Consider the following 13,140-nt stretch of genomic DNA (forward strand, 5'->3'; position numbering starts at 1 on the left):
CCCATCGCCCTGCATGTAATCACAGAATGTATTTAAAAGTATAATTTCCATCCAAAAGGACCAGAGCTGGAGCAATATGACTCATGCAGCTCCCTGTGCATTGGGAAACATGTCAGGAAGCCTGGGAATTTGTGAGCCCATTGCCATCTGTGTAGAAACTGGGCCGTGGACATGATTCCTCAAACCATTCCTCTGGCATCCCTGGCAGCCTGGAGGCTGCTGAGCCCCCACAGTTGGGCCTTTGCCTCTGCACCCAAGGGAGCAGAAACACCCTGAGAAGCACAGGGATACAAATACCAAAGAGAAAGGCAATGGAATTAAAAGGCATCTCTCCCCATGTACCTATTCCAGCACTCCAGAGCTCCACAGTTACAGCTGCAAACTCAGCTCCATTTCTGCCATAACAAAATCATCTCCACAGCATAATTAGTGTGCTCGTGTTAAAATGGGTACAAATGCAGGGGAAGAGGCATCCAAATATGATTTGTTTTTCAAGACAACATGATGTTTTCCCTGGCTAATAGATTCGATTCATTAAGGAATAACAAGAGCCAAGCACCACTTGCAGCAAACCTTGCTGCTTTTAGCAGTGAATTATCCATCCCCAGATTGGTTTGCACACTATGCTTTTTTACCTGCTATGACTTGACAACCTTTTTTAGTCTATCCTGCCTACACATGGCTTACAAAATATCTCTTCTGTAACTACTGCTTAAAATCCTGCTTATTCCTAATTTCCTTAATAGCTCAATTAAGTCCCCAGCACTGTTCTGCTCTGGGACTGGATGACTTCCACATTCACAAGCAATTTTCAAGGTACTCAGATAGTTTGTGTGAGCAGGTATTTGCACTAGGATTTGCAACACTCTCTCAGGGCAAACATCTGAGTTGTCTGAAGGGGTTTTGAATGAATAATTTCCTGTGTTATCCACCTTCCTCTAGAAATAACGCTCCATCTGTTCATGGAACAGTTCCCTTCTCTTACCCAGGCAGGAGGAAGGTCATGCAAGGGAAAGAAAAATTTGCACATCCCCAACGCCCTCCAACAAAACACAAGGCACGTACCTGGCCAAGGTCATTAAGCAGTCAGGGGAAGAAATACAGCTGTCAGGTTAAGGGGAGTGAGTAATCACCCAGTGCATCATTGCTGCGACAAGCACCCCAGGACACGGGCTGGAGTCACAACATGTCCTGTGCAATTAATCACTAATCACAACCTGCTACAGAGAAGGCAAATGGCAACTCCAAAGGTGAACCAAAATGTTACCTTCAAAACACCTAAGCTTAAAAAAAAAACCCCAAACCTGAAAATAAATTCAATTGTCCAAGCTGAGGGGAAAGGCAAATGGAGTGTGTATAAAATGCCCAGCAGCCTCTGGGTGGGAAGCAGCTCCTGTGGGACGTGATTCACCCCAGAAGAACTGGCAGCAGCAGAGCCCATGTGAAGCTAATCCCTGGCTGTGCTGTTGGAAGATCTGTCCTTTCCCTGGCCTGTCCCCCTGCCTGGCCTACAGAACCCTGCAGTGGTTTCCATGAGAACAGCAGGGCTCTGCTCATCCTCCCTGGCTCCCTGTGCAGAGCTCCTGCCTGGCCTGGCCTCTCTCCTCCTGCATGTTTGGGGTAACCACTGGCAGTAAATTGGTCACTCCTAGCAGCTGGATAGCCCTCGACCCAGGAGCACTCACAGTCACAGAGTTACCAAATCATTGAGGCTGGAAAACAACTCCAAGGTCATCAAAACCAACCTTTGACCAGATGCCACCACGCCATGGAGTGCCAGGAAGGAATGGGTAAATGCAAGTGCTGCTCTGGCTTCAGTTCAGAAATGATCCGGGAGCCTCAAGGACAGCTGGGCTCCTGCTCTGAAGAAAAGTAACCAACTTCCCTCTCAGTCACACCTCACAAAGCATCTCGACTTTGTCTCTGGTGGAAAGGAACCTCCAGGAGCAGCTCTTGGCTGGAGGTGATGCATTCCTGGGCTGGAGCATCTGATCCATCCCCCACAATGACCAAATTGCAAGAGGTTCTTGCTGTTCCCTGCTTGGACAGGGCTGGGACAGGCTGGGAGTTCCCTGCAATCCTCCTGCACCCAGCTGAGCACAACCTTGTGTGAGGCTTTGTCCTTACTGAGGAGTGACATCAAAGTCCATGGGAGCACCTGGGAGCCCACGTTCATCAAACACCTCGGGTTCTTCCCTCAAGGAACACCCAACCCTGGTGGCTGATGGACAATCCCAGTGCTGCTTTCCATTCCTAGAGCAAAACTGGAGTAAAGCATGAATGGCAGTCCAGGAGGTTGGCACACACAGGTACAGAGAGATTTGAGAGCACACAGAGCTTGGGTCTGCATTGAAACGTTCCCAAATGGAACTGTCAAGGCTGAGTCCAAGGAATTCCCATCCAAGGATCCACTCAGGCTCAGCCTCAGCTATTCCATATATTATCTGCCTGGCAAGCAGTCTACACTCAGTTATATCCAGTATAGAATTATTATTCCTTTCAGACAGGTTTTCCCAATGCAGAACATAGAAAGGATGCCTTAAAGGATTGGTACTTCTAGGACAGGAATATCCAGAATAGAGACCAAATAACACAGGTGGGAAATTCTGACCTAATGGAAAATCTCCAGCTCTTCTCAGTGTGATTTTTTTTTTTTTAGCTAAAAGCAGAAGTTGATTGTGTGAGTTTCCCTCAGATGTTCCACATGGTGGGCAGGTCATACCAACCACACTATGGATGGGACAAGCATGGCAAAGGGATCCACCCAGGGAATTCACAGGGATTTTGCAATGCAGTACCACAGGAGATTACATTCACTGATAGTGAAATATGCCCAGATCTCTGAAATAAAACTTTAGCTAGAGTTATTTTGACTAATTGCTGAAAATCAGAGCATGTACCCTCACTGCTCTGCAGCCCATTTCATTCCTCTCTCTATCACTACAGCAATTTCCTGATATTCCCAAAGCTATGCCAAGTCCTGCCCCACTCTCAAATGTACCATCATTAAGAACTGATTCTGCTCTTTGAAGGCATCCAAGATGTTCTCTCCAGGAAAGTGCTTGCTAAGTACCCTCCTGAAGACATCTGTAAGGAATTTTTACTACTGGCCTAGATATTTACTTCACCTGGAAGAATTAAGTGGCTCTAAGGAGCTTTTAGTTGAAGTAAATCCTCATTTAAACAAGCCCCAGGAAAGTGGACAGGGAGTTCCAATTGCCTCATTTGCTTTTGTTTTATGACCCACTCAGAAGAAAAGAAACAGGGAAGATGGAATGTGATCTGTGTCTCCAGGTTTCTGTTGCTATTCCACACCTCACTCGTCAGTGCTCTTCTCTCCTCCAGCACTGCCATGGAAACAATAAATTATCCTACTCTCACAAATTTGCACAATCATTTTTCTGGGCAGTGCTGCTCAAGAAAGGAGCTGCCTCCCTGGAACTGCACAGCTGGGGCAGCCAGGGTGTGCATCCAAAAGGAAGAACTTTGGCAAAGAGCAATTGGAGACGTGGCCAATGGCAATAGGGGTGGGATGGGCAACCCAGTGCCTCCATGGCCAGGCATGATGGACAAACCCCTTCTCCTTCCTGTTTCATCTGTAATAGCTGGAGTCAGGCAGAACCTGGACATCCCAAAAGCATGGAGAGGTTCTTCCTTGGGTTTGTGTTGGGTTGGTTTCCTGGCTGACATCCTATGTTTCCTGGAGCAGACACAGGTGGGAGAGGCTGTCCCAAGTCTGCTGTTACCCCACAGGAGATGGCATGGTTTCCACACCAACATGATGGAAAAAAGGATAATTTCCCCTCCAGTTCAGCTGCAGTCTTTGATAACCTGGATCACAGCCCGAGTCTGCTGTCACACAGGTTTAGGATCCTGTGATGCAGCACAAAGCAATAAAAAACGAGTGCAGAAAACCAAAGCCAACATTTGCTGTGGTCTTTGATAGCTTTCCATGTCCATGGCAATGTGCAAGAGGTGATGCTCTTCCCTGACATTCTCTGCTAATATCAAACAGGCAAACCTTGGGGATGCATCTGAGAACTGAGAAACAGCTGATAAACAGGAAGCAAACTCATTCCAACCCCATATTCAATGGGAGAGATGCTCCCAGGGCCAAGAATCCCAGGAGCAGCGGTGGCAGGGAGTCAGAGAGGAGCTGGGGATGCACTGAAATGAGAGCAAGATCCACGGGAGGCTGTAACATCCCCTCCTCCATGGCTTGTTCTGCACCAAGCAACTCATTCCAGACAGATATGGACAGCGTGGGAGGCATTCAGAGAAAAAGCAACAAATTTTATCAGAGGTTCTGGAAGGATTAATACCCAGGAAAAGATTAAACCCGTTAAAAGCTCAGCTAAACTCCCATTTCAGAGCCTGCTAACACAGCTTCAATAGTTCCAGAGAGGTATTAGTTATGTATAATGGGGAAAGCTGGGAGTCTGAAATGGAGAAAGGCTCCATTTTAACCATCTGAAAGGAAAATACCAACAAAGGATTTCAAACAGAGGATCATCAAGGTGAGAAATATAAAATCAATTAAGGAATTTTCCCAAAGCAGCCCAGGAAGGCTGGAGGGAGCAAAGCCAGGGGAGAGCCCCTCTCTGCACCAGGAAGCAGAACTCTCTGAACCATGAGAGCTCTGGATCCACGTACCCCCAGCAGCCCCAGCCTCCCTCCTGGAAGGAACACAGTGCTGCCAAAAACCTGAGGCAATTCCTTCAAATCCTTCCTTCATTTTGTGTCAACAGCCTGTGGCTGTTTGGGTGCTCACCCTCACCTTTTCCACCCTTCTTGGAATTGTCCCAAAAAGTACCTAAGTACTTGGACACATCCTCTTTCTCTCCTTAAAAAGGCAAAAATAATCCCATCTCTGTTATTTATTACACTCCTTGGAAATGTAGCTCCTTTAACAACTTTTAACAACTCAAAGCACCAGCCAGTAAATCCAGGGGACATTTGTCAATGTTTCAAAGCACTTTAGTGCCCAAAATAGCCTTAATTAAGTAGGAATAGATATAAATACCACAGAATATTGCAATAAAGGTGTCTGCACTATCACTAGTGCCAGCTTAGAGCACTGTTGTGCTGGACAAAGCCCCTGGGGTCACTCAGAGGAAGAACTGGGAATACTTTTTGCACTTAGAGCTGGAGGAATTGAAATCCAGATTAGGTGCTGGTATCAGGCTTTGGCACAGGTGTACGCAGGGAGCAGCAGCTACGCAGGGGAAAGGAAGGTTTTCCTGGATTCAGCATTCCTGCTTCACAGGGGCAACCATGGAAAGAGAAAATAAAAGCACCTACTTTTCTGTGAGCTCTGGACACTGGGAACACATTTTCCAGGAGCTCCTGTGTCCATCCAAAGCTGCTGTCCCAGCTGTGCACAGGCTGGGGGCACCTGTGGCTCCCAAAGGGGACCTGTGCATGCTGCCACCTGGCACAGGGACCTAAGGACACACTTCCCTGGGGAGCACAGATCTGGCACAAGGAAAGGCACAAGCCTGCACTGCCCAGAGATCAGGAGAGGCTGAAGTCTCGTGGGAGAACCTCCTTCAGTCCTTACCCTGTTAGTCCTGCTGCACATGTAGGGAAAGGCAGGTTCCTCAGAGCTGCTGGGGGTGGCAGCACTGTCCCCACTCAGTCCCTGCTCTCCCCAGTCTCCAGCCTGGCCTTGGACATTTCCAGGGATCCAGAGGCAGCCACAGCTGCTCTGGGCACCCTGTGCCTCACCACTTACAGGGAAGAACAGGGACATGCACCAGAGCAGCCAAACCCATAACCAAGCAGCCAAAACCAAAGCTGTTCCTGCCAATGGCACCCCAAATTCTCCTGCAGCAGCCCCAGTGTAACACCCACTCCATCCTGGAGCCACAGCCCCAGGGAAAACCCCTTGGTTCCCACCTGCAAATGTCTGACCCCCCAAGGGCCAAGAGCTGAGACTCCAGGACCTCTTGGTTCTGAAGGCAGCAGAGAGTTTGGAAATCTCATTAAGAGCCCTGAAGCACAGTCATTATTGCCCAGGGCTCCTTTTGGCTGCAGGTAATTGCTGCAGGCACAACAGGACCGAGGCAGGCAGCTGTGGATCACAAGTCTCCATCCACCAAGGTTTGTTAGGTCATGGAGCTGGTGAGCCACAGCTCCAGCTAATTAAAACTGCAGGAGCAGAGCATTCAGCAGGTCTGAGGACAATTACCCAAGGGAGAATTTTGCCAGGACACTGTGACTTATCCCAGTGCTTTGTGCACAAAGCACTGAAGGAGTTTAATTGTCACCACTGATGGGAACCCAGTCTGTGACTCATCCCCAGCACACAGGGGCTGCTTTGCCCACTCCTGATTCACATCCAAGGCCACCACTCCACCACCAGGACCACCCGGGGAAGGGGCAATGTCCTCTGCATTTCAGGACACCAGGCTGGATCCATGGTTTCCCTTTGGGCCCATCTCTAACAGCTACCAGGGCAACTGGAGCCAGAGCTAGCAGAGGGGGCTGGAATTTGGGAGGAGTCCTCGGGAACTGGAGGTTTTTTCCTGACATAAAATAATGTAGTCTTTAAATGTGCATTTTCTGATTCTTTCAAGCATTTAACTTCTAAAATTGACTTGGGCTTTATTTAATCTTTTAAACACCAAAAAAAAACCGAATTAAAATGTCATAACAAGAAAAAAAAAAAAGGAACAAAAAAGCCTAACTGCTTGAGTTATGCTCTTAGACATTTGTCAGGATAATTTTATTCCTTCCAAAACACAAACCCTTTCCAAATGGTGAGCAAGGTTTCAGTCTGAAAGCTGCAAGGTCAGAGTAACACAGGTTTGTGTTATCTGAAGCAGTGCAAGCTCCAGCCCCACGCACACCTTTGGAGTGGCCATTCCCAACTCTTCCCCCAGATCAATCCTGTCAAATTAATTCATCAGCAAGGACAGATTTTTTTTTTCCCTGGCTACTGTGCGTTAATTAGCGCAAGGGTTGCCATGGGAACCCAGCAACACTCGTTAGCACCACAGAACTCCCCATGCTGGAGTGAACGTGGGCAAGAGCAGCAACAGCCAGAGCTGGGGACGTGCTGCAGCCAGATTGGCTCTGATGGAGGCTCTGACGTCCCTCTGCTCAGTGCAAGTTGGGAAAACTTCTAAAAAACTGGATATTGCAAGGATCTGTGGTGGTGGGACAAGGGGGAATGGCTTCAAGCTGAAGGAGAGTGGGTTTAAAGGGAATATTGAGAAGAAATTCTTCCCTGTGAGTGGTGAGGCACAGGGTGCCCAGAGCAGCTGTGGCTGCCTCTGGATCCCTGGAAATGTCCAAGGCCAGGCTGGAGATTGGGGAGAGCAGGGACTGAGTGGGGACAGTGCTGCCACTGGCAGTGCCCAAGGCCAGGCTGGACAGGGCTGGAGCAGCCTGGGGCAGTGGGAGGTGTCCCTGCCATGGCAAAGGGTGGCACTGGATGGACTTTAAGGTTCCTTCCAACCCAGATCCTTCTGGGATTCTGTGACATCAGGACCAGTTACTGTGAGGGTCAGTCTGAGCACAGGCTCCATTTTCCTGATGTTTTAACAAATACAATTTAGGACCCTGGCAGGAATCAAAGTGAAGCAAAACACGTTAAGCTGAGAGTGTATGAAAAAAGCTCAGGCGTGTGCCCAGCCCCAGGCACTCACTGCAAATAGTTATCAATAATTATCAATAAACCTTGTCCAGCTGAAAGCCTGTGGCACAAACTGCTGTCAGCAGCAGGGTGAGCCATGGCAGTGACCAGACTGCTCTGGAGGCTCCCAAGCACCCCCTGCCTGGAGGAATTTCCACTCCCAAGCCTCTCTTCCTCTGGATTTGCAGCCCTGGGACACCCCAAGGGAGCTTTGTCCATCATCCCATTCCTGCCTGGTGACCAGACACTCCTCCTGAGACCCTGGGTGCTGCTGGGATCATCCCACAGCTGCTGAGCAGCTCTGTCCTCAGAGCACTCACAGAGCAGCTCCTGCTCCACCAGCACCCAGCCAAGGCTCTCTGTGCTCACCTGCACAGACACATCCTTCATTGCCCTGTCCTTGTCCCTGTGGAATTCCACTCCTGTGCAATGCTGCCCATCACTCTGCCCAGTCCTGTCACCATGGTATTTTCTGAAAAATCTCTTTGCCAGGATTTTTTCTCCTGAGAAGCTGAGAAGTCTCAGAAAAGAAATGTAAACAATATTATCTGATGGCTTTTCCCTGTGTTTTGCTGCTTTGGAATGTGGCAGGTGCATCTTTGATTGGTTCCATGTGAACTATTTTTAATTAATGACCAATCCCAGTCCAGCTGTGTGGGACTCTCTGGTCAGTCATGGGTTTTTATTATTCATTCTTGTTTTAGTCTTCTGATGTCTCCTTTCTTTTTCTTTAGTATAATTTTAGTGTATAATTTCATATGATATGATATAACATGATATAACATGATATGACATGATATGACATGATATAATAATATGATATGATATGATATGATATGATATGATATGATATATAATATAATATAATATAATATAATATAATATAATATAATATAATATAATATAATATAAATCAGCCTTCTGAGAACTTGGAGTCAGATTCTCATCTCTCACCTCGTCCTGGGGATCCTCACAACACAGTCCCACTGAGGCTGCCCCACTGTCTGCCACAGGGCATTCATGTCTCCTAGAAATCCATTTCCTAACCCCTCCTTGAACCACACCTTGCTTTTTCCTGGCCATGTCACACTGTCAGCTCCCCACCAGCCTCTGATGCCCTGGAGGGGGCCAGGCTTTGTCCTGGCACGGGCTGGAGCTGCAGCAGCCCCTGCTGCCCTGCACTGCCAGGGACCTCAGCCCTGCTGCCTGCTCAGCTGGAACCCTGGGAATATTCCACACCCTCCTCTGCAGGAACATTTAAGGCTTCAACTACCTCTCTAAATAGTCCACTTTCACCATCTGGGTAAAATTAAACCCAAATCTTAGCACAGTAATAAGGAAGGTATTTCAGAAGCAGAACAAGATCCCAGCTTCCTCTAGCCAACAAACCCTGAAATAAAGCAGGATTTGCCTGCACTTTGCTGAGCCAGCTCCTGAGGAAGGCAAGGCCAGGTGCTCCCCAGGTCAAGGCAGATTCCCCTCTCCTCCACTTACTGGAAGAGAAAGCATTTTGGCTTTTCCATCATACAAAATAGAGAGACCCCAAGCAGAGCCCACCCTGCTGAGGGCAACCACCACCCCTGCACCTCCAAACACTTCACTAGGAAGGAGGAGCCAGATATGACGTTTTTAACCCTTTTCCCTTTCTTTCTCTGAATAAGGATGCACATGGCTTGTGTCAAATCCTGAAGAAGGACCAGGGAAGCAGCCCTGAACATGTCCCTGCAGAAGGTGTGGTGGCTTCCCACATAATCCCACCTCCAAACACCTCCTCCCACCCCAGGACTGCTTCCCACTCTGCAGATCCTCCTCTCTCACACCACAGCACCAGCCATGCCACAGCTCAGCACAGCTGTGGCATGAGAACCAACCCACACACCTCTGGATTCTAAGGGAAAGAAAGGGATGTTCAGGTTCACCAGAGCAAGTTATGTGGGCAAGCTCAGCTTCTCCAGGAGTATCCACATTAAGAAAATTGAATTTCATCAAGCCATTAAAGCAATCAAGCTGAAAAAGATCCCCATTGCCAAGTTTCTCCAGCCCTTTACATCATTTTCTAGTAATCCACCCGCAGGAGTTTTTCTCATCTTGAATAAATAGTCATTTTTGCACCTAAGGGAAGATGAAAACATTTTCTATACTTTCAAACCTTCTCTGGCATCTCCATCAAGCTCAAATCCCTCCTCAAAATACCCTCCAAACTCTGGGGAAAAACATTTGTGCCTTGTGCTAAAAGCTCCAGAAAGTTTCCTTCACAGGCTGATGTTTGTGCAGTGACTCGCTTTCCTCTTACATAAATCAAGGGCCCAAAAAAGACATAAACAGTGAGGAACAGAAATGCTAAACCAAGGCTGGTCTCCAAAGCCCAACTGAATGGGAAACTTCCAACAAGAGAGACTCAGCTTCTGGAAAAACAACTTTTTGACAGCACAGAGCATCTGCCAAGCCCCTGTGCCCGCTGCTCCACCTCAGGTCAGAGGGACTCAGAGCTTTCATGTCACACAGTCCAAGTGCAGAGAGCCCTCCTCAAACCAAGGGCACTAATTGTATTAATGAAGGCTTAAGGTCAGTACATCCCCATCAAGCCCAAATTGCTGTTGCCTGAATTAATAGTTCTCCGTCCAGTTTCAGGCAGATGGGAATCCAGAAAGCACCAGTGGAGCTGGGAAATCAGTGTCAATATGTTAAATCCAGTAGATTTAATTTTTGTGTTTTAGGAGAATGAATGAAATCAGGATTGGTTCTTCTTGTGCCAGGGTAGGATTGGGTTACCTACTCCTGCAGGATTCCTGGTAAAGGGAAGAATAACAAGGGAGATCAAGAATTAAGGGGAATGAAGAAAGTAGACAGGTCATCCAAATTTGCAACAAGATATGACTATACTTGGATAATTCCCAGGCATTTTGTGAGTATCCAAGCCAAAAAAAAATCCAGGAAAAAATAATAAACATGCACAGAGCCCCAAGGGCCACAGCCATGCACTACCAGCCCTGTACATGCAGAGGTGCAGGTACAGCCCACACACAATGCCATGATCTGATTCCAGCTGCTTCAGGCCATAATTCCTTATACAAAGTGGGGCTTATGGACTTTCTATGCCTTCATCACAGAGAGAACCCAAAAACTCCTGTGAACTGCTCAGTGGGTGTGGGTGTGCAGTTCTGCCTGCCAGAGCCAACCCTGCATGAGCCCAGGGCATTAACACCCTGCTCTGGCCACCCCCCTGCCACCCTTGGAGCCAGAGCCATGTCTCACCCACAGAGCTCTCACCCCAGATGGAGCAGCTGTGAGTGAGGCCAGGACCTGGCCAGGGAAGGGCTGGGGACAGGCAGGCAGAGGTTAAAGCAGAGGAACACGATGTGAGGAGCTGGAGGCGCCGTCACTGGCGACTCAGCAGCGCTCAGATCCAGTGACCTGACACAGCACAGCTGCTGGAGCCCCAGCACAGATCTGAGGATCTGCCTCCTGAGAGAATCCCTTCCCTCCTGGAACCCACTGAACAGCTGAGGAGAGCTGCTGTGCCCAGGCTCCTGCAGCTCTGGAACATGTGGAAATGTGGGAAGCTCTAGGCCTGCCAGTCTCCAGGAGTGATTCTTGCTCTGGTGTCTAACCTGGGAACACTGAATGCCACCAAAACTAAGCAGCTCAAGGAGACAAAGGACATGCTCGGGGAGGGAGCACTGAGAAGCAGCACAGCAAAACCAGCCACATGCCCACAGCCCTTCCCTGCAGCTCCTCAGCTCTGCCTCAACCATTACTGCTGCTCCAGTGCCTCTCAGAGCTACCGAACGTGTCTGTCAGCCTCCACTGCAAACCTGCTGGGGAAGAGATGGAACACCCTCCTGATCCTTCCCTCCAGGAGTTAATGCCTTTTACTTGGCCAGATTGGATGCTCTGCCAGTCAGTGCCCCCCTCCAAGCCCCCCATGTTGGGCAGGCACAGCTGTGAGCCCCCCGAGCTCCGTGTGTGCTGCCAGCTCAGCTCTCCCCTCATCTCCCCTCACTGCCCTTCCTAGGTGCTCTCTCCAGCAGCTTTCATCTGAGCATTGCCCTGCACTGGGAGCTGCAGTGCTCTCGCTGTCAGAGCTTTCTGGGCAAGGCAGATTTATCCTGATGCATGCAAATGATGCCAGCATGCAGGAACTTGCTTCGGACAGAGCCGGGAGTTTGCAGTGCGAGGCTGCTCTGGAAATGTCCCTGTGCAGGATCCGAAGGGGCCTCCACCACCTCCTCATTCCCAAGGCCATCAAGGTGTGTGCAATGCTTCCTCCACCTGGGTGAAAACACTCACAGAGTCATCCATCCATTCATCCATGGGTCCATCATCCATCCATCCATCATCCATCCATCCATCATCCATCCATCCATCCATTGGTCCATCTGTCCATCTATCCATCATCCATCATCCATCCATCCATCCATGGATCCATCCATCCATCATCCATCCATCCATCATCCATCCCTCATCCATCCATCTGTCCATCCCATCCATCCATCCATCATCCATCCATCCATCATCCATCCATCCATCCATCATCCATCCATCCATCTGTCCATCCCATCCATCCATCCATCATCCATCCATCCATCCATCCATCCATCCATCCATCCATCCCTCATCCATCCATCTATCCATCCATCCATCCATCCATCCATGGATCCATCCATCCATCCATCCATCATCCATCCATCCATCCATCTGTCCATCCATCCATCCATCATTCCATCCATCCATCCATCACTCCATCCATCCATCCATCCATCCATCATCCATCCATCATCCACCCCTCCATCCCTCCCTCAGATTTTCCAGGCTCACAGAGAACATCCCAGCCATGTGTCAGCAGCACTGTGCCTGTGTCTGGCCTCCCTCAGGGCTGCAAAGCATCACTTGGCATTACTTAGCTACACTTCCAACCCCAAAATCCACCAAATTTCTCCTAAACAAGAGAAATACAGTACTCAATACTCACAGTACACACCTCAGCAGGTCACAGATACATGAACTGCTACCCACCCTGCATTTTCAGCTTCTGAGCACTTCACAACATCTCATCCTAAATTCCTTGCTTCAACCAGCACAGAAAGTCCTCCAGCACCTTGGATGTTTAACAGAAATTAAGCTCAACACAACATTCTCCCATACCCTCCTGAACTTGTTTTTCCCCACTGCAAACCCAGTGCAGCAGGGCTGGCAAGCACAGAGTGAGCCTGAGAATTCTAAAGAAAAATCAGAAACTGAAGAAAACCTAAAGAAAAATGAAACTGAGAACGGGGTTCCCCCAGCTGGACAACAAGGAAAGCACCTGGTGTCCATGGAAAAGCTGTCATGGCCCTGCAATTCCCTCCCTGCAGTGCCCCAGGCAGTACCAGGAGTTTTTAAATCACTGTTACCTCAACCATCCTCTTTTTATTTGGACCTTGCAGAAGGGAGATTTCTCTCTGTTATTTTTAAACTGGAGACCTTACAGATGCCAACCTTTGCAGCCCAGCTGGCAGCTG

General features: G+C 48.8%; 1 protein-coding gene across 13 annotated transcripts in view; it reads right to left on the reverse strand.

Annotated features, from left to right (window-relative positions):
• ARHGEF9 (Cdc42 guanine nucleotide exchange factor 9) overlaps positions 1–13,140 on the reverse strand; it is a 179,611-nt gene that overhangs the window by 83,128 nt on the left and 83,343 nt on the right. The window contains exon 1 of one of the 13 annotated variants that reach the window (XM_071442762.1): positions 11,787–11,887. The exons of the other annotated variants lie outside the window; for them this stretch is intronic. Coding sequence (XP_071298863.1) covers positions 11,787–11,885 — 99 coding nt within the window. The 5' untranslated portion in view covers positions 11,886–11,887. Of the gene's footprint in view, positions 1–11,786; positions 11,888–13,140 lie in introns of those variants that run through there. 13 annotated transcript variants of the gene reach the window in all.

Source organism: Agelaius tricolor, unplaced genomic scaffold, assembly GCF_023055355.1.
Source record: "Agelaius tricolor isolate 1412-34295 unplaced genomic scaffold, bAgeTri1.0.p SCAF_17, whole genome shotgun sequence".
NCBI classification, from domain to species: domain Eukaryota; kingdom Metazoa; phylum Chordata; class Aves; order Passeriformes; family Icteridae; genus Agelaius; species Agelaius tricolor.